Source organism: Nicotiana sylvestris, chromosome 10 (assembly GCF_000393655.2).
Source record: "Nicotiana sylvestris chromosome 10, ASM39365v2, whole genome shotgun sequence".
Lineage (NCBI taxonomy): Eukaryota > Viridiplantae > Streptophyta > Magnoliopsida > Solanales > Solanaceae > Nicotiana > Nicotiana sylvestris.
In genome coordinates this window covers 145,273,350-145,299,530 of record NC_091066.1, presented here as the reverse complement: position 1 = coordinate 145,299,530, position 26,181 = coordinate 145,273,350, and the positions used below count along the sequence as shown (strand labels likewise).

The following is a 26,181-nucleotide window of genomic DNA, read 5'->3' as shown; positions in this document are numbered from 1 at the left end:
TCATCCATTGAGGCAACATATTCTCCAAACTTCAGAAATGTCATTTTGAAAGATGATGCAATACAGCACGGGAAACGGGTACATAAGAAGGCCCTCCTTCTAGTGTGCCAACTGTTGTTTGACATGGTGAACACCATGCGTAGAAAGACGATCTATTATATCACGAGCAGACATGTTCCTCATGGAAGAACTGAATGCATACTCCACTATCAACCTGTCGGGTATCATGATCGAGCACATAAAGAAAGTGGCAGACTTTAAGAATGGTAATCATGGGTTTCCCTTTGGGTTCTTACTCACTAAGATATTTAATTTCTTCAAAGTCCCTTTGGGAAAAGCTACAGTGGATACTCGCAAGCAAGCCTTCTCCAAGACCACCTTAGAAAAGTATGAGTGCATTGATAAGAAATGAGGGGTTGGTAGCAATTTGACTATCTCTCAACTGATTGAGACTCAGAATCTGCCAACTAAGAGATTAGGAGGTTGAAGGAACGAAATGTTATTCTTAAGGGACAACTTAGTCAGGCCCAGGAGGCACCTGGTTCCAGCAGTACACAAAGAATAGAGGTTGCCCGACTGACCAAGGAAAATGCTGATCTCAGGAAATAGGTTAAGGACCTAAAGGAGAGGCTACTCAACGAGCAAGGGTCAACAAATGCTCAAATGGACATCCTCCTTAGAAACCTTGCCTCTTCATCTCTTCCTCCCCTATCCAACGCTCCTTTAAAAACTGCTTCTCTTCCCAGTGTCCAGTTCAAAGTTGTTTGTCCTCTGTTTTTGATCCCTTTGTGTTGTTGTGACTATTGGCTGGTACTTTTTTGTTGTTTTATTTTGTGGATGGTTATGTAACAAATGGTACTACTAATTATGCTCCCTTTTATGTCCAATTAATGAATATCACATCCTTTTACTATTCATGATTTGCTCTTATGCTCTGTTTTTAGTCATGATTGTGTGCGTACATGTGGCATGAGCTAACCATGCTAAACTTCTTTTTGCTTATTACTTGTAACTAGTCTTTTTATGATGCCAGAAGAGGGAAAACTAATTGAGGGGGAACAAGAGGGGGAACAAGTTTAGGGGGGAATATAGGAAATATATATTATTATGTATGATACTCTGGTTTTTAGGGGGAACTTCAATTACAAGTTTGTCATCATCAAAAAGGGAGAAATTGATAGGTTATGTGTCCTGTTATGTTTTGATGATCTAACAAACTTAATGATAAGAAACGGATGGGGAACCAGTTCCATATCCTCAAAGTGCTCGAGATCAACAAGTCTCAAGTCTGAGACATGTTCCAACATTCTGAGTCAAAGAAACGACAGGGGGAACAGATGGACATCAGTTCCCCTGCTGACTGTACCAGTCAACTCCTCGCAGCTATTAAATTGCTGCAACTGTTCCTCTGCACACACACAACAAGGCAAACAGTGCAACAATCAATTTATGAGGAATGCCCTTATATCAAATATGCTTGCATCATCCAGACATCACTGGGGCAATATTAACATGAAGCAAAGAAAAAAACAACACTTACACATTCCAGATTTCATCAAGCTTTCTCTCAAGTGTGTTGCCAAATTGCAAGTGACTTTCAAGGCTTCAAGAACAGAGAACATCACAATGAAGGACTAGTTTCCTGCACTGAGTTATTACATGTCCTTAGTTATGTTGTATCTTTGTTAAAATGATTTTCTTGTAATTCCTACTTAGCTTAGCTAGAAGCATTGTGTAGGAAACCTTTTGTTAAAACTATAAACCTTGTGTTTGTGTCTTGGCTAGAGTTAGTCGAGTTGTAAGCTTTGTAATAGAGTTATTACAAAGAGGCTCGTAATAAAGTTATTACGAGTGAGATATTAAGAATTTAATTCCTAGGTTACAATAGTTTGTAATCTGAAGTTTGCTCAGTAGTGAAGTTGAAATCCTACGAGTATAGGTCGTGGTTTTTAATCCCGTGAGCTAGAAGTTTTCCACAAAACTCCGTTGTGTTACTTACTTATTGGTGTGAGTGCGCGTTCTGTGAGAACTAATAGAGAATCAGGTTCTATATATAGTTTGGTGGACCTTTAGTTTCTATCAAGCTATGAATTATGATTAACGTTTAAGAAGGATTTTCCAAGTTGAAGACATAAACTGGCATTATTTCATAGGAAGAAACAGATACGGAAAAGTGCAAAGAAAGCGTTGTATGATGTAGAAGCAAGAATTAAGCAGTGGCAATATCACCGCATTTTGGTGAATTCATAAAAAACACTAGGGTATCATAACTCATACTAAGAAAAAAGAAAAGGGCGAAACCATTCACCTCAGAAGTCAAAAAAATCTAATGACTTACACCAAACATTGGTTAACAGTGAATGAAACAACTGACGGACAATTTTACATAATTTATTAAAGAAAAAACTATACTAAGAAAATTGCATAGTGATCTTTCAAAGTGCTCCAGCCATAGACTCATCGTTCTCTGAAAAAAGAAAAAGAAGCTGAATGAGTTAATAGCTCATAAAGTATAATGTAATTGTTTTTTCCAGAATATTTAAAGCTACAAAACATACATCAAAACTGATTTCTTTCAACTAAAGCTCCTTTACATGCTGTACAACCATGCTTTTCAATAGTTTCACGTAGAAAAGCTTCATCATCAGAATCAAAATCTGCGATATTCGGTGGCCATCTGCAAAATCAGGAGGGAATTTCCTAATTAATTGGAGTAATTGTTTGCATTGAGAAGGAATAGGCTTTATCCATCTTTCATATCTAAAAATTCATCTTTTTTAATCTTTTAATTGATTGTACTTCAATTTCAAGAACTATTATCTTTAATTAAAAAGAAACTAATAGTAAATCTTCAGACAAGGTGTCAAACAAAGGAAAGTGCATACAAAAGCGACATCTTAAAAGAAAATGCATTTAACAAGAGTTTAAAAATGAAACTGAATATAGCTGTAGATTAGTAGTAGTGCAGTGTACCTGGAGGATTCCTTGATGAAGAGCTTGAAATCAGCATTTTGATAATATTCAACTTGTGTTTCTCGGATATCCCTGGCCGACCTTTCAACAGATTCGTTGCAATATTCCACCTCAATGGACTTCAGAGAAGAGATTTCTCCGAAATTAGAAGGGATCTCCTCAAGAAGATCGCATCCACACAAAACCAAGTATTCAAGGTTAGGAAATGCATCATCGGAAACAGTCCACTCTTTGAAACTGCTACAATATGTCAGTTTCAAGGCTTTGAGTTGAGGGAACTTGTCACTGCTCACTTCCCATCTTTCATCGTCAAATTCAATGGCTAGCAGTTCTAACAGCCGAAGGTTCTGAAGCTGAGCAATGTTTGATAAGTGCTCCTGAATCGGCGCATCCTTTGAGCTTACCACAAATGTGTAGCGTCTCAAACTGAATCGGAAAATCCATTACTGGGAACTCATGACTGCTGCTAACACCCTCAAATTCGCATATGAGTTTCCGAATATTAGGAGTTTTTCTCAACATCAATTTCGCATCCTCCGCAGAAGAAAAATATGGAGTGCAAAGAGTTCGCAAATCATCAAGTTGTGAATCCTTGAGTGATTCTTCTGCATTTTCTACAATGAAGCTACAGTTTAGAAAAGTCATATATCTCAATTTAACCATCTTCGAGACTGTGATGGGTAGTGACAAACATTCTCCACGACATCCTAATATTAGAGTTTCAAGATTCTAAAGATTAGCTATGGATTATAGGATTGACTCCTGATCAACTCTTGCAACAAAATACCTCAAGTGAACTAGATTCCTGGGGAAAGAATCAATAACAATGCAGTCCCACAAAAACAACACTTTCAAAAACTTGAAATTTTGTACAACAACAACAACAACATCCCAGTATAATCCCACCAGTGGGGTCTGGGGAGGGTACTATGTACGCAGACCTTACCCCTACCCCGAGGGGCAGAGAGGTTGTTTCTAGAAGACCCTCGGCTCAAGAGAGCAACAAAAGACAATATATTAGTACTTTCAATAGAGTCATAATAAATAACATAAAATACATAATATAAAATACCAGAATAACAACAATATAAGAAATATAGAAAATACGAAAATGATGGAGAAAAGGGTGTGAGGTATACTAATATCCAACCTACACAACCCTGCATCTGTTACCGATCAGTGGCATCCTAAGACTAACTCCTAAATAGCTATTGTTACTCCAGTGCGTTGTAGTAATACTCACAGACTTCCCCCTAATCTACAACCTTAATGCTCGACCTCCACAATTCCTTGTCAAGGGCCATGTCCTTAGAAATCCTAAGTCATGCTAGGTCCTGCCTAATCGCATCCCCCAATACTTCTTAGGTCTCCCTCTACCTCTCCTCATGCCCACCACAGTCAGTCGCTCACACCTCCTCACTGGTGCATCAGTGCTCCTCCTCTGAATGTGTCCGAACCATCTGAGTCTTGCTTCCCACATCTTGTCCTCCATGGGGGCCACGCCCACCTTATCTCGAATAACTTCATTCCTAATCTTGTCCATCCTTGTATGCCTGCACATCCACCTCAGCATCCTCATCTCTGCTACTTTTATCTTCTGGATGTGTGAATTTTTAACCGGCCAACACTCAGTCTCATACAGCATAGCAGGCCTAACCACTGCTCTGTAAAAACTTACCTTTTAGTAACGGTGGCACTTTCTTGTCACACAAGACTCTCATTGCTAACCTTCACTTTATCCACCCTACCCCTATACGATGTGTGACATCCTCGTCGATCTCCTCGGTCCCCTAAATAACTGACCCAAGGTACTTGAAACTACCACTCTTAGGGATGACTTGTGATTCGAGCCTCACTTCCACTCTTGCTTCCATCGGCTCAGCCCCAAAGTTGCACTCGAGGTATTCCGTCTTCGTCCTGTTCAGCCTGAAACCTTTTGACTCAAGGGCATGTCTCCAAACCTCTAGCCTCTTGTTGACGCCGCGTCGTGTCTCGTCAATTAGGACTATGTCATCAGCAAATAGCATGCACCATGACATCTCCCCTTGAATATGATGCGTTATAGCATCCATCACCAAGGCAAATAGGAAAGGGTTGAACGCAGACCCTTATGCAACCCCGTAACAACCGGAAAATGGTCGGAGTCGCCTCCTGCTGTCCTAATTCGAGTCTTGGCTCCATCATACATGTCTTTAATCACCCTAATGTAGTCAACTGGGACCCCTTTAACCTCTAGGCATCTCCATAGGACCTCCCTAGGAACAATGTCATACGCTTTCTCTAGATCAATAAATACCATGTGGAGATCCTTTTTCTTATCTCTGTATTGTTCCATCATCCTTCTAATAAGGTGGATAGCTTCTTGTAACGACCCGACCGGTCGTTTTGAGCTTTTGCACTTTGCTCGCCAGTTCTTGGGCATTACTTGCCCCGTGTGGTGTATTATGACTTATGTAAATCATTGGTGTTGGGTTTCAGGTTAATCAGAATGAATTTGGAAGAATAGTCTCAGTTGAAAGCTTTGAATTTGAAAGGTTTGACCAAGAGTTGACTTATGTGTAAATGATCTCGGATCGGAATTTTTATGATTTGTCTAGATCCATTAGGTGATTTATGACTTAGGAGCGCGATTGGAATTGGTTTTGGAGGTCCGGTGTGGAATTTGGCTTGAATTGGCGAAAGTAGTATTTTAGCGATTTCCGGTTGATAGGTGAGATTTTGATCCAAGGGCCGGAATGGAATTCCGAGAGTTTCTGTAGCTTCATTATGTGATTTGGGATGTGTACAAAATTTCATGTCATTCGGAGGTGATTTGGTCGGGTTTCTGATCAAATGCGTGTTTCGGAAGTTTTTGGAAAACTTAGGCTTGAATTCGATGTGAATTGATGGTTTTAATGTTGTTTTAGGTATTTTGTTGATTGGAAAAAGTTTGAATGATGTTATGGGGTGTGTTTCCATGTTTGGTCGGGGTCACATGAGGCTCGGATAAGTTTTGGAAGAGTTTTTGGAAGATTTTTGCCATTTTGAGCATAAGCACGTAATGATCCAAAGGTCAATTTTTAATTCTCGAGATTGAAATTTGATTTCGAGACTTCCGAAATTTTGATAATGAATTATAGGACTGATCTGGAAAGTTTGGTCTAATTTCATCAAGTCGCGATTAGGTTTTTGACGCAAAACATCTGTTAATTGTTTAACGAGCGAAATGGATATCGCACTGAGCAAACGAGCTCCTAATTGAGTTTATACTGAAGTGATATGTTTGTATCATTATTTGTAACTCATAGGAACAAGAATCATCGAATTCCGAGGTCCCAAGCCCGAGAAATGAATTTTTGAGTAAAATTGTTTTTCGAAAATATTTAAGAAAAATGGAAATGAAATTTGATAATAAAGTGATGATATCGGGCCCGTATTTTAGTTACGGTGCCCGGTACAGGTTTTATATATAGTTTAAGCACTTTATGTAAAGTTTGGTTGAAAACGGACGTCATTTGACGTGTTTCGGATCAAAATGGAAAATTTGATGTTTTATGAAATTTGAAAGAATTCTTGAATTTTAAAGCTTAATTCATGGTATACGACATTATTTTGGCGATTTGATCACACGGTTAAGTTCGTAGGATGTTATTGAGTTAGTGCATATGTTTGGTTAGGAGCCCCGAGGGCTCGGGAGTGTTTTGGAGGTGTCTCGGTGTGATTTCGAACTTAGGAAAATTTGGAGAAAAATTGCAGAAATAGTACCCAGTGAACAGTAACCACATGGGGTGAACAGTGACCCATGAAAAGTGCCATGAACGGTAATCCGTGAACAGTACCGGACAGAATGTTAAGTTCGGGAGATTTTTCCATTTTTGACGATTTGGAGCTCGGGTGAGGCAATTTTTCGAGAGATTTTCATGGAGAACAACGGGGTAAGTATTCATAACTCAATTTTGGTTAGATTACTCGAATCTATTACAAATGTTGGCATTAAATCCATGAATTTAGCGGGAAAAGTTAGAAACCCTCTCGGATAGAATTGAGGATTTGAGGGTTGAAATGTTATGGGAATTTGATAATTTTGGTATGGTTAGACTCGTGGGGAGACAAGGAACACGTTGATGTCAAAATTTCTGAGTTTCGAGAAATGGGCCCGGGGCTCGGGTTTTGCCAAATTCATTAATTTTGATATTTTTCGAGTGTTTTCGATTGGGTATTGTCCCTTTAGCATAATGTGACATATTCGTTGTGATTTTGAGCAGATTCGTCGCACAAGGAGGCTAATTTGAGAGGCAAGGGCATAGCGAGCTAGAGCTTTGGCCGGTTTGAGGTGAGTAATGAGTGTAAATGATGTCCTGAGGATTTGAAATCCCGGATTTGCACATCATAGTGCTATATTGAGGTGAGACACGCGCTGGATGAAGAGCGCGGGGTCCTTTACTACTGAGGATTGTGACTTGGTCCATCCCGTATTGATGATTTTACTGCATATATGATTGAAACTGATTTGTTATCATCATGATTTGGGCTGTTTGCCATATTTGGGCTTCGTGCCACTTATTTGAATCCTTCGGGAATTTTTTTCACTATTTCCTCACTGTTTTGACTTATATTTAAACTCAGTCCTGTTGATGATTATTGTTTTACAAACTCAGCCACTTTTATACAAATTTGAAACTTAAATGATATTTTGGGCTGAGAACTACTATTTTACAAATGCCCAAGGGGCTTGTGATGATTTTCGGACTGAGTGAGGCGAAGGGCCATATGTGAGGATATGATGAGTGATATGAGGCCGAGGGCTTGAGTTACTATTTATGTCACGCTGTGGCTTGAGTGATGTAAGGAGGCTTTCAGGCCTTATGAGTGATGTGAGGAGGCTTTCAGGCCTTATGAGTGAAGTGAGAAGGCTTTCAGGCCTTATGTTATTATTGCGCTTGGTTTGTAGGAGCCCCTCCGGAGTCTGCACACCCATAGTGAGCGCGGGTACCCATGTGATTTGAGACAGTGGTAACAATGACACTGTGTGATGCAATTTGGTCAGGTAACAATGACTGACCAGGACAATGGTAACAATGACATTGTATGATGCAATTTGGTCAGGTAACAATGACAACAATGACTGACCAGGAATAACACCGTGAGGTCAGGTAACAATGGCTGACCAGGAACTAATTTGTGCCCGAGGGGCTGGTACTATTCTATATGATTGCCCGAGGGGCGAGGTTTATATGTTCATTTTGCATACTCACTTTTCTTTTACTTGTTTAATTGTGGTATTTGTGCCCGAGGGGCGGATTTCTGTGCATAGTGGCACTAATTGTTTTGAAATTATTTCACAACTGTTGAAAAGATCATTTTCAAAAGAGGTTTAAAACTGAGCCAAGGTATTTTCTAAAGAATTCACAGTTTCACTGATTTTTCTCAAGGAGTTTTATACTGCTTCTATATAGCATGTTGGTTGCTTTACGTGATTTCTTGCTACTCAGTTATTATTTACCTTTATTACTCACTGAGTTGGAGTACTCACTTTACTCCCTGTACCTCGCGTGCAGTTGCAGGTATTTGTTCACCTGGTAGCGGGTATTGGCTGCGTGGAGGCAGAGTCGTAGAGGTTTTAGCGAGGTGACTGCCAGCGTTCGCAGCACCACTGTCTTTCTATGTTATTCATTATTCTTGTTCAGTGTATTTCTAGACTGTAAAGTGGAAATTTCATTCTTATAGATGCTCGTGACTTGTGACACCCCGGTTAGGACTGTGTCGGGCTGGACTTCCGCATTATTATCTATATTTGTGTTCATTAACTGCTTTAAAAGATGAATTGGGTTAGACTGGCTGGCCTTGTCTTCAAGAGAGGCGCCATCACGACCGGGTTCGGGGTTAGGGTCGTGACACTTCTATGGTAGATCGCCCCGGCATGAAACCGAACTGGTTATCTAAAATGGACACCGTCCTTCGTACTCTCATTTCTACCACTCTCTCCCAGACTTTCATGGTCTGACTCAGTAAGTTGATGCCCTTATAGTTGTTACAGCTCTGAACATCGCCTTTGTTCTTATACAACGGAACCATTGTACTCCACCTCCACTCTTCAGGCATCTTATTAGTCTTGAATATAATATTAAACAACCTAGTAAGTCATTCCAAGCCTGCTCTACCCACACACCTCCAAAGTTCAATCGGAATTTCGTCTAGCCCGGTAGCTCTGCCCCTCCTCATCTTACGCATTACCTTTATGACCTCATCGACCTCAATGTCCCCACAATAACTTAGTTCATGTGGGCTGTTGGCATTCCTCAATTCACTTAGCACAATATCCTGATCCCTTTCTTCATTTAGAAGTTTATGAAAGTAGGTCTGCCATCTCCTCTTAATCTGGTCATCCCCCATCAAAACTTTTCCGTCATCATCTTTTATGCACCTCAATTGGTCTAGATCCCGAGTCGTCCTCTCTCTCACCTTAGCTAGTCGGAATAACTTCTTCTCCCCTCCTTTGTTCCCTAGTTCCTCATACAGACGAGCAAAAGATGTCGTCTTAGCCTCCATTACTGCCATCTTCGCCAAAAATTGCAACTTTCTCAAAGGATATTGTACCTCCCCAACAAAGTATAGAGCCAACAAGTGAGAAAGACAAGCAACATTCTTTAAGAGTATCCATTTCAAAGAAGGCCAAGCGACGTTGAGCATACTATTTGTGAGAGTAAATACAGGAAGAAGGATTGCCACTCTGATCCCTGAAAAATAAAAATAAAATGAGCAACATCTTAACATTGATTTTCAAATATAACTTGAGTACTTTATAAGTATGAATATATAAGTTAGTATATCATAAAATTAAGGTGTAATGGCTTCCTGACCACATAAACTTGTAGGGCTTTTGAAAGGCGATACATGAACTTTGGATTTTTTCATTTGAACACTCCAACTTGACAAAATGGGTAATGATAAACACTTTTGACTGTTGACCATGCCTATGTGGAAGCACTGCAACTGACATAGCTAAACTGTGGGCAAATCACTCTGCCAAGGCGCGTGAAAAGTATTATTTTTACTAAAAAAATTAGAATTAGAATAAAATATAAAGAAAAAAGAAAAATGAAAAAGAAAAAAAAAGACTTTTCCCCTCCCCTTCCAATTCTTTCGTCTTCCTAGCATGTATTCATACAATTGCCTGAATTCATCTCTTAAAGAGCAGCAACAATTCTTCCAGCAACTTGGTCAAGATCACGTTGGCCATTGGATGTGATTCTCCTTCCACCCTTAGGATCAAAGTCAATGATGTTCATGTTCTGTACTTGCTGAAGTATGTTGCGTGCAACTGAACCACTGCTCTTACAGAAATGACGAGGGTGGCTGCCATTCCTCTGGTTACCACCATAGATTCTTCGGAATCCACCAACACCAATACCACCCCTCAAATAGATGTAGTACCAATCAGGGTCATATGGAGCAAGCTCTTTGAGTTTACCAGTCTTGACGAGATCAGTCCACTCAGGAAGCTCCATCTTGCCGGAACGCTTGAGGTGAGCGGTATAAGCCTTCACAAATTCGTGAGGGGAAACATCTTTCACGGTTCTCGCTGCCTCCATCTTCACTTCTGCTACTATTGCGGCACCGATGCAGATCTCTCTTCACGTTCCCTTTTTGTATTTGTAACTTTTTTTTTTCTGATTTTGTATTTAAAAATAGGACCCACAAATAACACATGGCAAGTAATAAATGGCTTAGCATGATGTGTTGTACATATCAGTGCAATTGATATGCATGCTCTGATGGATGTGTTTATTAGTATTCATTTTCTCAAGTTGGAGTGTTCAATGAGAAAATCCAAAGTTCGTATATCGGCTTTCAAAAGCCCTACAAGTTTAAGTGGTCAGGAAGTCATTACACCTAAAATTAATTTTCAAATACAGCTTGAAATACTTGATTGATTGAGCAAATAAAGTACCGCTAATTGGTATATTACCGTTTTATCCATGGTAGAAAATTCTTCTCTATCGCTCTTTTCTTGCAGAACTCGAGTAATATATCATGAATGTGACATGCATTGACCATACCATCTAAATCAGGTGTATGAGAAACCATCACTAGATTTCTTCCGAGAAGATTCTCCATGTAACCTTCTGCTATATCCTCCAAACTCTTGCCTTCACAACTTTTTACAAATGCTTCTGATATCCATAGCCTTATTAATAATGAAGTTTCAATTACTCTATCCTCTAAAAATGCTCCAAAATAAAGGAAGCGAGGCTTAAGATAATAGGGTAAATCCTGATAACTTTGTTCGATAATGCCCTTTGTATCACTATGAATGTGGGAACCTAAAGTTGTAGCCACTTCTTTCCAATTCTCTTCTTTCTTCTCCATCTTTGCCAGAATACCAGCCACCAAAACAATTGAAAGAGGAACCCCTCCGCACTTTTTTGCTATTTGTTGGCCAACTTCTTCAAGAGGAAGGGGGCAACTTTCTTTGCCAAAATCCGCATCTTGTAGTAATTTCCAGCTTTCATCATCGTTAAGCATACGAAGATGAAGGGGATCACTAACAGATTTAGCATAATTGGCAACTCCAAGATATCGCGTTGTTAGAATGATTCTACTTCCGTTGTTTTTGTCATGGAAACAACATCTTAAATCATCCCAAGCACTAGCTTCCCACAAGTCATCAAAACAGATAAGATATCTTTTGGGCATCAAAGTTTTACGAAGCTTATCAGCTAATTGATCAGTAGCCACTTCCATATGTCTAGAGTTGTGACGACCCGACCCGTCGTCACGTGAGTTACCGCCCCGTTTCCCCCATTTTATGCTTCTTCATGTTTCGTTATCGGTATTCGGCGAGTTAGAGTTAAATCGGATTGGTTTTGATAGAAAATGAGACACTTAGTCTCTTTTAAGAAGGTTTAAGTTGGAAAAGTCAACCGGATGTTGACTTATGAGTTAGAGGGTTCGGATGTGAATTTCGATGATTCGGTAGCTTCAGGGGATGATTTGTGACTTAGGAGTATGATCGGAAGTAATTTTGGAGGTCCAGTGTAGAATTAGGCTTGAATTGGCGAAGTTAGTATTTTGGCGAATTCCGGTTGATAGGTGAGATTTTGATCCGAGAGTCGGAATGGAATTCCGAGAGTTGTTGTAGCTTTTTTAGGTGATTTGGGATATGTGCGCAAAATTTCAGGTCTTTCGGACGTGGTTTGGTTGCGTTTTTGATCGAAAGTGTATTTCGGAAGTTTTTAGAAAATTAGGCTTGAATTCGATGAGTTTTGGGTAATTTGATGTTGTTTGAGGTATTTTGATGATTTGAAGAGGTTTGAATAATGTTATGAATTATGTTGGCATGTTTGGTCGGGGTCCCATGAAGCTCGGATAAGTGTTGGAAGAGTTTTTGGAAGAATTTTGCCGTTTGAGCAAAAGCATGTAATGATCCAAAAGTCTATTTTTAGTTCTAGAGATCGAAATTTTATTTCAAGATTTCCAGAATTTAAATAATGAATTATAGGAGTGATTTGGATAGTCTGGTCTAATTTCGTCAAGTTGCGGTTGGGTTTTTGACACGAAACATGGGTTAATTGTTTAACGAGAAAAATGGATATCGCACTAAGCAAACAAGCTCCGAATTGAGTTTCGATTGAAGGATTATGTTCGTATCATTATTTGTGACTCATAGGAACAAGAATCATCGCATTCCGAGTTCGTATGATGGAGTTAGAGCCATTTTAGTAAAAAGAAAAGTGGTGCAATTTCTGGCTGCTACTGTATGTTTAAGCAGCGTGAACAGTAACCGCGCGTGAACAGTAACTGCGTGGGTGAACAGTGACCACGCGTGAACAGTTACCGCGCGTGTGAACAGTACTTGCGAAAAACTTTTGTGCAGAATGTTTTAAATCATCTTGTACGCGTTTTTGGGTTTATTTTTACCCATGACTGCCCGTTTCTGGAGATTCTTGGAGGAAATGAAAGAGGGATTCAAGAGGAATTGACGTGAGGTAAGAATCTTGGTCTCAATACTCGATAATATTGTGAAATCATCCTTGAAATTCATGAAAATATAGCCAAATTGTAAGAAATTAGGGCTTAAAATTGAAATTCTAAATTTGGGATTTGAGGGGCCATTTGTGGTCCGATTTGAGAGATTTTTGTATGTATAGACTCGTGGCGAGATAAGGAACCCGATAATGTAAAGATTTCTGAGTTTCGAGATGTGGGCCCGGGGCTCGGGTTTTGCCAAATTCATGAATTTTGATATTTTTCGAGTGCTTTTGATTGGGTATTGTCTCTTTAGAATTATGTGACATATTTGTTGTGATTTTGGGCAGATTCGACGCACGTGGAGACCAATTCGAGGGGCAAAGGCGTCACGAATTAAAGAAATAGCCGGTTTGAGGTGAGTAATGAGTGTAAATGATGTCCTGAGGGTTTGATACCCCGGATTTGCACATCGTAGTGCTATATTTAGGCGAGACACGCGCTGGATGCGCGCGGGATCTTTTACTACTGGGGATTGTGACTTGATCCGTCTCGATTGATGATTTTACTGCGTATTTTACTGAAACTTATTTGTTATCATCATGATTTAGGTTGTTTTCCATATTTGGGCTTCGTGCCAATTATTTGAATCCTTTAGGAATTTTTATCACTAATTCCTCACTGCTTTGACTTGTATTTGAACTCAGTCCCATTGACAATTATTGTTTTACAGACTCAACCACTTTATACAGATTTGAAACTTAAATGATATGTTGGGCAGAGAACTACTATTTTACAAATGCCTGAGAGGCTTATGATGATTTCCGGACTGAGTGAGGCCGAGGGCCATATGTGAGGATATACTGAGTGATATGAGGTCGAGGGCCTGAGTTACTATTTATGTCATGCGGTGGTTTGAGTGATGTGAGGAGGCTTTCAGGCCTCATGAGTGATGTTAGGACGCTTTCATGCCTTATGAGTGATGTGAGAAGGCTTTGAGGCATTATGTTATTATTGTGCTTGGGCTGTAGGAGCCCCTCCGGAGTCTGCACACCCACAGTATGTGCGGGTACCCATTGTTCTGAGTGATTGATACTATGCTCGGGGGGATGATATGAGTGATTGTAAGGTAGCCCGAGGGGCTGATACTATATTGAGTGATTGATACTATGCCCGCGGGGCTGATACTGTTTTGAGAGTGAGCCCGAGGGGTTGATACTATACTGAGTGATTGATATTGTGCCCGAGGGGCAAATTTCTATTTGTTATTTACTTCCAAATTACCTGTTTTACTGGTTTTAAAAGAGATTTCATTGATATTTCACCGAATTACTATTTTAAGTGATTTTACTACTTCTGTATAGAATGTTTGTGCCTTTATGTGTTTTCTTGCTTTCAGCCATTATTTATATTTATTACTCACTAGATCGGAGTACTCACATTACTCCCTGCACCGTGTGTGCAGATTCAGGCATAGCAGATTTCCACTCCTGAGAGCTGATCCTTCCAGTCCAGGCGGTGTTTCGGAGACTACGAGGTAGTTGTTGGCATCCGCAGCCCCCGTGACTCCTTTATCTTATTATTTCTATGTTATTCGAACTATTGTATCATATTTCATATTTAGTATACTTGCGTTACGATTTCTTAGTTGCTCATGACTTGTGACACCCCGGTTAGGGCTGTATCGGGCTAGGTTTCCGTATTTTATCTATATTTTCCGCTATTTGGTATTATTAAACCATGTTGTACTATAATTGTGTTAAATAACTGTTTAAAAGGATGAATTGGGTTAGACTGGTTGGCCTTGTCTTCATGAGAGGCGGCATCACGACCAGGTTTGAGATTTGGGTCGTGACAAGTTGGTATCAGAGCGTAGGTTACTTGGTCTCGCGAGTCATGAGCCGGTTAGTAGAGTCTCGTGGATCAGTATAGAGACGTTTGTATTTATCCTCGAGAGGCTACAGAACCTTTAGCAAAATCTTCTTATTCTTGAAATTCTTGTCGTGCGACTTTGTTGATCCGAGAACTAAACTTTTGTACTCTATTTTCTCGCAGATGGCGAGGACTCGGGCTACTGGACGAGGTAGATGAACACCAGTGCCACCCACTAATGCCACTAGAGGATGTGGACGCGGTCATAGTCGTGGCAAGGGAAGGGCAGCGAGAGCATCACCTATTAATCCGCCAGCTGCCCCAGCCCAGGATCAGGCACCAGCTGTGCCCATTGTTATTCCGGGTCTTTAGGAGGCCTTAGCTGAGATCTTATCAGTTTGCACTGGTCTGGCTCAGGCGGTTTCAGCCACTACAGCCGTAGCTATTTCATAGGCCAGGGAAGGCACCCAGACTCTTGTTAATCGCGCACCTGAGCAGGTAGTGCAGGGACTTCAGACGCTAGAGGCACCTCCAGCCCAGCCAGTTGCACCAGCTCAAGGGTTCATAGTACCAGTTATGCTAGATGATGAGCAGCGCCGACTTGAGAGGTTTCGTAGACTTCAGCCCCCGTCATTCAGTGGTGCTGAGGGCGAGGATGCCCAGGGTTTTCTTGACAAGTGTCAGCGGATGCTCCGTACAGCAAGGATACTTGAGACTAGTGGTGTAGCATTTACTACCTTCCAGTTTAATGGGTTTACCTTCACTTGGTGGGAGGTGTATAAGAGGCGTAGGCCAGTTGATGCAGCACCTTTAACTTGGCAGAAGTTCTCCACTCTCTTCTTGGAGAAGTATGTACCGCAGTCCTGTAGGGAGGAGCTGCGTAGACAGTTTGAGTGGCTAAAGCAGGGAGATATGACTGTATCGCAGTATGAGGCGAGGTATTTTGAGTTAGCTCGTCATGCCGGGTGGATGATTTCGACAGATCGTGAGAGGATCAAGAGGTTCGTGGATTGCCTTAATTATCATCTCCGTATTCTGATGACTAGAGAGAGGGTATTGGGTATTTCATTTGAGGAGGTGGTAGACATCGCTCGGGAGATTGAGACGGCTCGCCGTTAGGATAGAGAGGAGAGGGAGGCTAAAAGGCCTCGAGGTTCTGGCAATTTTAGTGGTGCTCCTTCGAGGGGCTAATTCCAGCATGGTAGAGGTCGTTCATTTAGGCCTGCTTATTCGGCCCATCCAGAGTACCGTGGGGGATCTTCAGGTCGTGGTTATCATGGTTCTCAGCATGGTCAGCCTTCACTAAGCGCCCTTCCAGCCCAGACTTCATCTCATGCTCCGTCAGCTCAGGGTTCTTCTATGTCGAGCGCATTAGCTAGTCACTCCGGTGCGAGGGGTTTCCCTCAGTCCCCCTCTCTAGCACCTGGAAGTTGTTTTGAGTGTGGAGAGTTTGGGCATATATGGAGGTAGTGTCCTCATCGTGTTGCTACTTCATCCCAGCAGAGGGGTCAGCCCTCAACTTCTGCTCCAGTTACTACGCCACCAGCCCAGTCAGCTAGGGGTGGAGGTCAGGCATCCAGGGTCGCCCCAGAGGGGGAGGTCGATCAGGCGGTGGCCATGCTCGTTTTTATTCTATTCCAGGCAAAACGGATGTTATTGCTTCAAACGCTGTCATTACAGGTATTGTTCCAGTTTGCCACAGAGATGCCTCTGTATTATTCGACCCCGGTTCCACCTATTTTTATGTGTCCTCATATTTTGCTCATTATTTGGGTACACCCCGGGAGTTTCTTTCTTTACCTGTCCATGTATCTACCCCGGTAGGGGACACTGTTGTTGTGGACCGTGTGTATCGGTCATGTGTTGTGACTATTGGGGGTCTGGAGACCCGAGTTGATCTATTGCTATTGAGCATGGTGGACTTTGATGTTATTTTGGGCATGGATTGGTTATCTCTGTGTCATGCTATTCTAGACTGTCATGCTAAAACAGTTACTTTGGCTATGACGGGTGTACCGCGGATCGAGTGGCATGGTATGAATGATTATGTTCCTAGCAGAGTAATTTCCTTCTTGAAAGCCTAGCGTATGGTTGAGGGTTGTCAATCATATCTAGCTTTTGTGCGAGATGTTGGAGCTGAGACTCCTAGTATTGATTCTGTCCTAGTTGTGAGGGATTTTCCTGAGGTATTTCCTGCAGACCTGCCGGGCATGCTGCCGGACAGGGATATCGATTTTGGCATTGACTTGGTGCCGGGCACCCAGCTCATTTCTATTCTACCATATCGTATGGCACCAGCGGAGTTGAAAGAATTTAAGGAGCAGCTTCAGGAGCTCCTAGACAAGGGGTTCATTCGGCCTAGTATGTCACCGTGGGGTGCGCCAGTTTTGTTTGTAAAGAAGAAAGATGGCACAATGAGAATGTGCATTGACTATAGGCAGTTAAATAAGGTAACAGTGAAGAACAAGTATCCTTTGCCTCGCATTGATGACTTATTTGATCAACTTCAGGGAGTGAGGGTGTTTTCAAAAATTGATCTCCGTTCGGGCTATCACCAGTTAAAAATCAGGGACTCGGATATTCTTAAGACAACTTTTAGGACTAGATATGGTCACTATGAGTTTCTAGTCATATCTTTTGGGCTGACCAATGCCTCAGCAGCGTTCATGCATTTGATGAACAGTGTATTTCGGACTTATCTGGATTCTTTTGTTATTGCATTTATTGATGACATTCTGGTGTACTCGCGTAGCCAGGAGGAGCACGCCAAGCATTTGCGTGTAGTGTTGCAGAGATTGAGGGAGGAGACGCTTTATGCAAAATTCTCCAAGTGTGAATTTTGGCTAAGTTCTGTGGCATTCTTGGGACACATAGTGTCCAGCGAGGGTATTCAGGTTGATCCAAAGAAGATTGAAGCAGTGTAGAGTTGGTCTAGACCGTCCTCAGCCACAGAGATCTGTAGTTTTCTCGGATTAGCAGGCTATTATCGCCGATTTGTTTAGGGGTTTTCATCCATTGCGTCGCCCTTAACCAAGTTGACTCATAAAGGTGCTCCATTTGTATGGTCAGACGAGTGAGGAGAGCTTTCAGAAGCTCAAGACAGTTTTGACCACAGCTCCAATATTGGTTCTACCATCAACTACAAGTACATATACTGTATATTCCGATGCTTCAAGAGTTGGGATTGGCTGTGTGTTGATGCAAGAGGGTAGAGTTATTGCTTATGCTTCTCGTCAGTTAAAGCCCCATGAGAAGAACTACCCTGTTCATGACTAAGAGTTGGCTGCTATAATTCATGCCTTGAAGATTTGGAGGCATTATTTATATGGCGTATCTTGCGAGGTATTCACTGATCATCGCAGTCTTCAGCATTTGTTTAAGCAGAAAGACCTTAATTTGAGGCAGCGGAGGTGGCTAGAGTTGCTAAAAGATTATGACATCACTATTTTGTAACATCCAGGAAAGGCCAATGTAGTGGCAGATGCCTTTAGCCGAAAGGCAGTCAGTATGGGGAGTTTGGCGTACATTCCAGTTGGGGAGAGGCCCTTTGCAGTTGATGTTCAAACCTTGGCTAATCGGTTTGTGAGACTGGATATTTCTGAGCCTAGTCGGGTGTTGGCTTGTGTGGTTTCTCGGTCTTCCTTATATGATTGCATCAGAGAACGCCAGTATGATGATCCACATTTGCTTGTCCTTAAGGACAGAGTTCAGCATGATGATGCCAGGGATGTGACTATAGATGATGATGGCATATTGAGGATGCAGGACTGTATCTGTGTGCCCAATGTAGATAGGCTTAGAGAGTTAATTCTGGAGGAGGCCCACAGCTCGCGGTATTCTATTCATCCGAGTGCCGCGAAGATGTATCAGGACTTGAGATAGCACTATTGGTGGAGTAAAATGAAGAAAGATATTGTAGGTTATGTAAATCGGTGTCTCAACTGTCAGCAGGTGAAATATGAGCATCTGAAACCGGGTGGTTTGCTTCAGCGGATGATTATCCCAGAATGGAAGTGGGAGAGAGTTACCATGGATTTTGTGAGTGGTCTTCCTCGGACTTTGAAGAAATTTGATTCTATTTGGGTGATTGTGGATCGGCTGACCAAGTCCGCACACTTTATTCCTGTATGTACTACCTATTCTTCAGAGCGGTTGGTAGGGGTTTATATCCGGGAGATTGTTCGGTTGCATGGTGTTCCAGTTTCCATCATCTCAGATAGAGGTACTCAGTTTACTTCACAGTTTTGGAGAGCCGTGCAGAGAGAGTTGGGTACTCATGTGGAGTTGAGCACAACATTTCATCCTCAGACGGACGGATAGTCCGATCGTACTATTCAAATATTGGAGGACATGTTGCGCGCTTATGTCATTGATTTTGGAGGTTCTTGGGATGAGTTTTTACCGCTTGCAGAGTTGCCTACAACAACAGCTATCAGTCCAGCATTCAGATGGCACCGTATGAGGCTTTGTATGGAAGGCGGTGTAGATCTCTAGTTGGTTGGTTCGAGCCCGGCGAGGCTAGGCTATTGGGGACAGATTTGGTTCATGATGCCTTAGAGAAGGTGAAGGTGATTCAGGAGCGGCTTCACACAGCGTAGTCACATCAGAAGAGTTATGCGGACTGGAAAGTTCGAGATGTGTCCTACATGGTTGGTGAGAAGGTCTTGCTGAAGGTTTTGCCCATGAAGGGTGTTATGAGATTTGGGAAGAAAGGGAAGTTGAGTCTGCGGTTCATTGGGCCTTTTGAGGTGCTTAGAAGGATTGGGGAGGTGGCTTATATGCTTGCTTTGCCGCCCAGCTTGTCGAGTGTACATCCGGTATTCCATGTTTCTATGCTCCGGAAGTATGTTGGGGACCCGTCCCATGTTTTGGACTTCAGTTCAGTTCAGTTGGATGGTGATTTGACCTTTGATGTGGAGCCAGTGGCTATTTTGGGTCGTCAGGTTCGGAAATTGAGGTCAAAGGATATATCTTCTGTAAAAGTGCAGTGGAGAGGTCGTTCCATGGAGGAAGTTACCTGGTTGACCGAGCGGGAAATGCGGAGCAGATATCCTCCCATGTTTGAGGCTTCAGGTATGTTTCTTGACTCGCTCGAGGACGAGCGTTCGTTTAAGTTGGGGAGGATGTGACGACCCGACACGTCGTCACGTGAGTTACCTCCCCATTTCTCCCATTTTATGCTTCTTCATGTTTCGTTATCGGTATTCGGTGTGTTAGTGTTAAATCGGATTTGTTTTGACAGAAAATGAGACACTTAGTCTCTTTAAGAAGGTTTAAGTTGGAAAAGTCAACCGGATGTTAACTTATTAGTTAGAGGGCTTGGATGTGAATTCCGATAATTCGATTAGCTTTGGGGGATGATATCTGACTTAGAAGTGTAATCGGAAGTAATTTTGGAGGTCCGGTGTAGAATTAGGCTTTAATTGGCGAAGTTAGTATTTTGGTGAATTCCGGTTGATATGTGAGATTTTGATCCAAGAGTCATAATGGAATTACGAGAGTTTTTGTAGCTTTGTTAGGTGATTTGGGATATGTGCGCAAAATTTCAGGTCATTCGGACGTGGTTTGGTTGGGTTTTTGATCGAAAGTGTATTTCGGAAGTTTTTAGAAAATTAGGCTTGAATTCGATGAGTTTTGGGTAATTTGATGTTGTTTGAGGTATTTTGATGATTTGAAGAGGTTTGAATAATGTTATGAATTATGTTGGCATGTTTGGTCGGGGTCCCATGAGGCTCGGATAAGTTTTGGAAGATTTTTGTCGTTTGAGCAAAAGCATGTAATGATCCAAAGGTCCATTTTTAGTTCTAGAGATCGAAATTTTATTTTGAAATTTCCAAAATTTAAATAATGAATTATAGGAGTGATATGGATAGTTTGGTCTAATTTCATCAAGTCGCGATTGGGTTTTTGACACGAAACATGGGTTAATTGTTTAACGAGCAAAATGGATATCGCACTGAGCAAACAAGCTTTGAATTGAGTTTCGATTGAAGTATTATGTTCTTATCATTATTTGTGACTCATAGGAACAAGAATCATCGAATTACGAGTTCGTATGATGGAGTTAGAGCCATTTTAGTAAAAAGAAAAGTGCTGCAATTTCTGGCTGCTGCTGTATTTTTTAGCAGCGTGAACAGTAACCGCGTGTGAACAGTAACTGCGCGGGTGAATAGTGACCACGCGCGTGAACAGTAACCGCGCGTGTGAACAGTACTTCCGAAAACCTTTTGTGCAGAATGTTTTAAATCATCTTGTACGCGTTTTTGGGTCTATTTTTACCCATGACTGCCCGTTTCTGGAGATTCTTGGAGGAAATGAAAGAGGGATTCAAGAGGAATTGACTTGAGGTAAGAATCTTGGTCTCAATACTCGATTATATTGTGAAATCATCCTTGAAATTCTTGAAAATATAGCCAAATTGTAAGAAATTAGGGCTTAAAATTGAAATACTAAATTTGGGATTTGAGGGGCCATTTGTGGTCCGATTTGAGTGATTTTTGAATGTATAGACTCGTGGCGAGATAAGGAACCCGATGATATAAAGATTTTTGAGTTTCGAGATGTGAACCCGGGGCTCGGGTTTTGCCAAATTCGTGAATTTTGATATTTTTCGAGTGCTTTCAATTGGGTATTGTCTCTTTAGCATTATGTGACTTATTCGTTGTGATTTTTGGTAGATTCGACGCACGTGGATGCCAATTCGAGGGGCAAAGGCGTCAAGAATTAAAGAAATAGCCGGTTTGAGGTGAGTAATGAGTGTAAATAATGTCCTGAGGGTTTGAAACCCCAGATTTGCACATCGTAGTGCTATATTGAGGCGAGACACGCGCTAGATAATGCACGCGGGGTCTTTTACTTCTCGGGATTGTGACTTGATTCGTCCCAATTGATGATTTTACTGCGTATTTTACTGAAACTTATTTGTTATCATCATGATTTAGGCTGTTTGCCATATTTGGGCTTCGTGCCAATTATTTGAATCCTTCGGGAATTTTTATCACTAATTCCTCACTGCTTTGACTTGTATTTGAACTCAGTCCCATTGACAATTATTGTTTTACAGACTCAACCACTTTATATAGATTTGAAACTTAAATGATATTTCTAAATGATATGTTGGGCTGAGAACTACTGTTTTACAAATGCCCGAGGGGCTTATGATGATTTCCGGACTGAGTGAGGCCGAGGGTGTCACGACCCAAAATCCCAACCCGGTCGTGATGGCGCCTCTCGTGAGGACATGGCCAGCCAATCAACAAAATAGTACATCTCTTTATAATTACTTAGCAGGAATAAGTCTAAATCATGGGCAATATAATCTTAAATGCGAAATAAACGTGATAGAACAAGGAAAACCCTCCCAACTCAGCCCGAAATCGGGGTGTCACAAGTCATGAGCTACTACAGAGTTTACTAATATTTTACAAAGTCTGGAATTATCATAAATAACAAAGATAAGGGAGAAAACGGGGCTGCGGACGTCAACAGCTACCTCGTTACTCCTAGTCACCGCCTGGTCTGGAAAGAATCAGCGCTCAGGAGCGAACTCAGCTCTGCCTGTATCTGCACACATGGTGCAGGGAGTAATGTGAGTACTCCGACCCAGTGAGTAATAAAAATAAATAACGACTGAAAACATGAAATCTCATAACGGCACAATATAGCGCTATCCCAAGCAGTAAAATCAGTTATACAGTAAAATAGTGAGTATCAGATAATTCTTCTTTTAAAACAGTAAAGACAAATAATTTCCACAGTAAGGATAAATCAAAAGCTTGCCCCTCGGGCTCAATATGTAAATCTCAGTATAGTATCAGCCCCTCGGGCTCACTCCCAGCTCACCAGCACACAACATCAGGCCCTCGGGCTCACTCCCAACTCACCACACACAAGCAACGGCCTCTCGGGCCCACTCCCAACTCACCTGGGTACCCTGCGCTCACTGGGGGTGTGTACAGACTCCGAAGGGGCTCCTACAGCCCAAGCGCAATATCAATAGGCCTGAAAGCCTTCACACATCACACACGAGGCCTGAAAGCCTCCTCATATAACACTCGAGGCCTGAAAGCCTCCTCACATCACTCAACATATCCTCACGTATGGCCCTCGGCCTCAATCAGTCCAGAAAATAATCATAAGCCTCTTGGGCATCAGTAAAACAATAGTGCTCAGCTCAACAACATTATAAATATCATTAAATCTCGAGTTGAGTGTAAATATAGCTGAGTTCACAAAATAATATAATTTAATTGGACTGAGTTCAAATAATATTTCAATTCGTGAGGAAAATAGTGATGTAAATTCACAAAAGATTTCAGATAATTGGCACGAAGCCCAAATATGGCAATAAGCCCAATCATAGTGAAAAACAATAAATCTTTATCAATTACGCGGTAAAAATATCAACTGGGATGGACCAAGTCACAATCCCCAATAGTAAATGACCCCGCGCTCGTCATACAACGCGTGTCTCATCTCAACATAGCAGTATGTTGTGCAATCCGGGGTTTCAAACCCTCAGTGCATCATTTAAAATCATTACTCACCTCAAGACGGTCCAATGTCTACTCCGCTATGCCCTTGCCTCTCGAATTTACCTCTTCGCGCGTCGAATCTGGTCAAAACTACAACGAATACATTACAATAGGCTAAGGGAATATAAACCAATCGAAAAGACTCGAAAAATATCGAAATTCACGAAATTCGCAAAACCCGAGCCTCGGGCCCACTTCTCAAAAAATTACGAAAGACACATCACCGGATTCCTCGTCTCGCCAGGAGTCCGTACATATAAAATTTACCAAAATCAGAGTTAAAATGACCCCTCAAATCTTCAAATCTTATTTTCAAATCCCTAGGCCTAAATCTTCAATTTACTCCTCAAAAACATGTAATCTAGTCGGATTATTCGATGATAATTCAATATTATGGAGTAGAAATAATCACAAGTGACTTACCTCAAGATTTTTCAAGATTTCTTGCTAAAAATCGCCCAAAATCCGAGCTTGGAAGTCAAAAAAAATGACCAAACTCGGACTGCTGGACACTAAATCTATCCATAAATTTTCGATACTGTTCACGCGGGGGCACTGTTCATGCGTGTGAGGTCATTGTTCACTGTTCACCCGCGCGGTTACTGTTCACGCGCGGGTACTGTTCACTGCTGCAAAAAATACAGCAGCTTTTAAGAAATTTGCAGCACAGCCATTTTTCACTAAAATGGCTCTAACTCCATCATACGAACTCGGAATTAGATGATTCTTGTTACTATGAGTCAAAAATAACAATACGAACACAACACTTCAATAAAAACTCAATTCGGAGCTCGTTTGCCCAGTTCAATACCCATTTCGCTCGTTAAACAATTAACTCACATTTCACGTCAAAAACCCAATCGCGACTTGATGAAATTAAACCAAAATTTTCAGATCAGTCCTATAATTCATAATTTAAATTCTGGAAGTCTTGAAATAAAATTTGGATATCTTGAACTAAAAATGAACCTTTAGATCATTACATTTATGCTCAAAACGGCAAAAATCTTTCAAAAATGACCCGTTGGGCATCCGAAACACACCTGAGGCCCCCGGGACCCCGACCAATAATACCAACCAGTCCCAAAATACATTACAAACTTGCTCGAGGCCTCAAATCACATCAAACAATGCTAAAATCATGAATCAACCTCCAATCCAAGTTTTATGAACTTTAGAATTTCCAACTTTTATTTCCGATGCCGAAACCTATCAAATCACGTCCGATTGACTTCAAATTTTGCACACAAGTCCAAAATGACATAACGAAGCTACAAAAATTCTCAGAATTCCATTTCAACCATCGGATCAAAATTTCACCTATCAACCGGAAATCGCCAAAATACTAACTTCGCCAAAATGAGCTAATTTCTTCACCGGGCCTCCAAAATTAATTCTGATTGCGCTCCTAAGTCATAAATCACCCAACAAATCTAACAAAATCATAAAAATTCCAATCTGAGCTCATATATAAATAAGTCAACTCTTGGTCAAACCTTTCAAATTCAAAGCTTTCAACTGAGACTGTTCTTTCAAATTCATTCCAAATTTTCCTGAAAACCAAAACCAACAATCTACATTAGTCATAATACATTACACGAGGCAAGGCATGCCCGAGAACTGGCGATCAAAGTGCAAAAGCTCAAAATGACCGGTCGGGTCGTTACATTCTCCCCCACTTAGACACACGTTCGTCCTCGAACGTACTCAGAGTTGTTCTAAAAGCCAACTCGTAGTTGAATGACCTTACCATGCATATACCCGGGGGTGATCCCATGTCACCCTATCTCATATAGGTCCGATAGTACAATGAAACTGCATTTCCATATTCCAACCTAGCCCATAAGTCTTTGAACCACATTCTACTGCTGAAATGATTCACAAGATCAGAATCTCACATCTATTTTCAGAATAAGCCTAAACAAGCTGTAATCACCCATACTTGCAGTCTTAGGTGCAATCACTTCATATTCCACATAACTCAAACACTCGTAATGATAACTTCTAATTATAGACGTTGCACACAACTCCCGAATACCGATAGAAAACTCTTCATCCCACGATAAATACTCTAAGATTTCCATGTGCCATACAAGCAACTCGAATATCAGAAGTCGATCCAGCCCTAAAGTGCCGCAATACTATTGAAGTGCCATCAACTTAATCACGTTGGCCTTTTTTCTGAAACATATACCCTCTACAAATCACTATGATTAGAAATACAATTTCCTTAATCATTTGAAGATCATTCAACCTAATCATCTGAAGCTCATTTCTCTAATTACCTAAAGCTGCCCGTACTGCCTATGAATGTTATGAATTGCCATTCAGAACTGAACCATAAACTTACACACGCAAATCTCAATCCTTCACCACATATCGCATATACCACATCATCCTAAGGTAACATGAGGACTTCAACTCCCTTCCGAACCATGAACGTTTACGTACTCCACTAGTTAAGAACTTCCATTGATCCCATCTAGAAGAAAAATCATTACACATCCCATGCTCTGCATGACATACATAGGTCTTGTTCAAATTCTTACAATACCGACACGACGGATGAGATCTGTATAAATTCATAACACTGCCGAATCAATAATTCATTGGGTCTATACTTCTGGCAAGAACTATCACCTTATTATGAACCAAACAATGGTCTTAGCCCCTTAATTTACTTCATATACTTAGATTGCGCTGATCTCGAATTCACCAAGTACACATATTGAAACATGAATAAGCATTTAACGGGGAATACGGGACGAAAATACAGGAAACGACGGTTCGGGTCGTTACATTCTCCCCAACTAAAACAAACGCTCCTCCTCGAGCGAGTTAAGAAACATACCTG

General features: G+C 41.3%; 1 protein-coding gene and 1 pseudogene across 1 annotated transcript; both read right to left on the bottom strand.

The window, feature by feature from the left end:
* Positions 1-2,435: 2,435 nt before the first annotated feature.
* The window catches only part of LOC104223450 (late blight resistance protein R1-A-like), a 37,247-nt pseudogene continuing 13,501 nt past the window's right edge, over positions 2,436-26,181 (bottom strand).
* Positions 10,121-10,587, bottom strand: LOC104223449 (small ribosomal subunit protein eS19x-like). Its single transcript, XM_009774899.2, has one exon. It carries the CDS (start codon positions 10,542-10,544, stop codon positions 10,140-10,142), a length of 405 nt encoding a protein of 134 aa, XP_009773201.2. The 5' UTR covers positions 10,545-10,587; the 3' UTR covers positions 10,121-10,139.

Bases quoted from the DNA above. Each gene is read 5' to 3' on its own strand.
- LOC104223449 (XM_009774899.2), bottom strand. From the start codon at position 10,544: ATGGAGGCAGCGAGAACCGTGAAAGATGTTTCCCCTCACGAATTTGTG.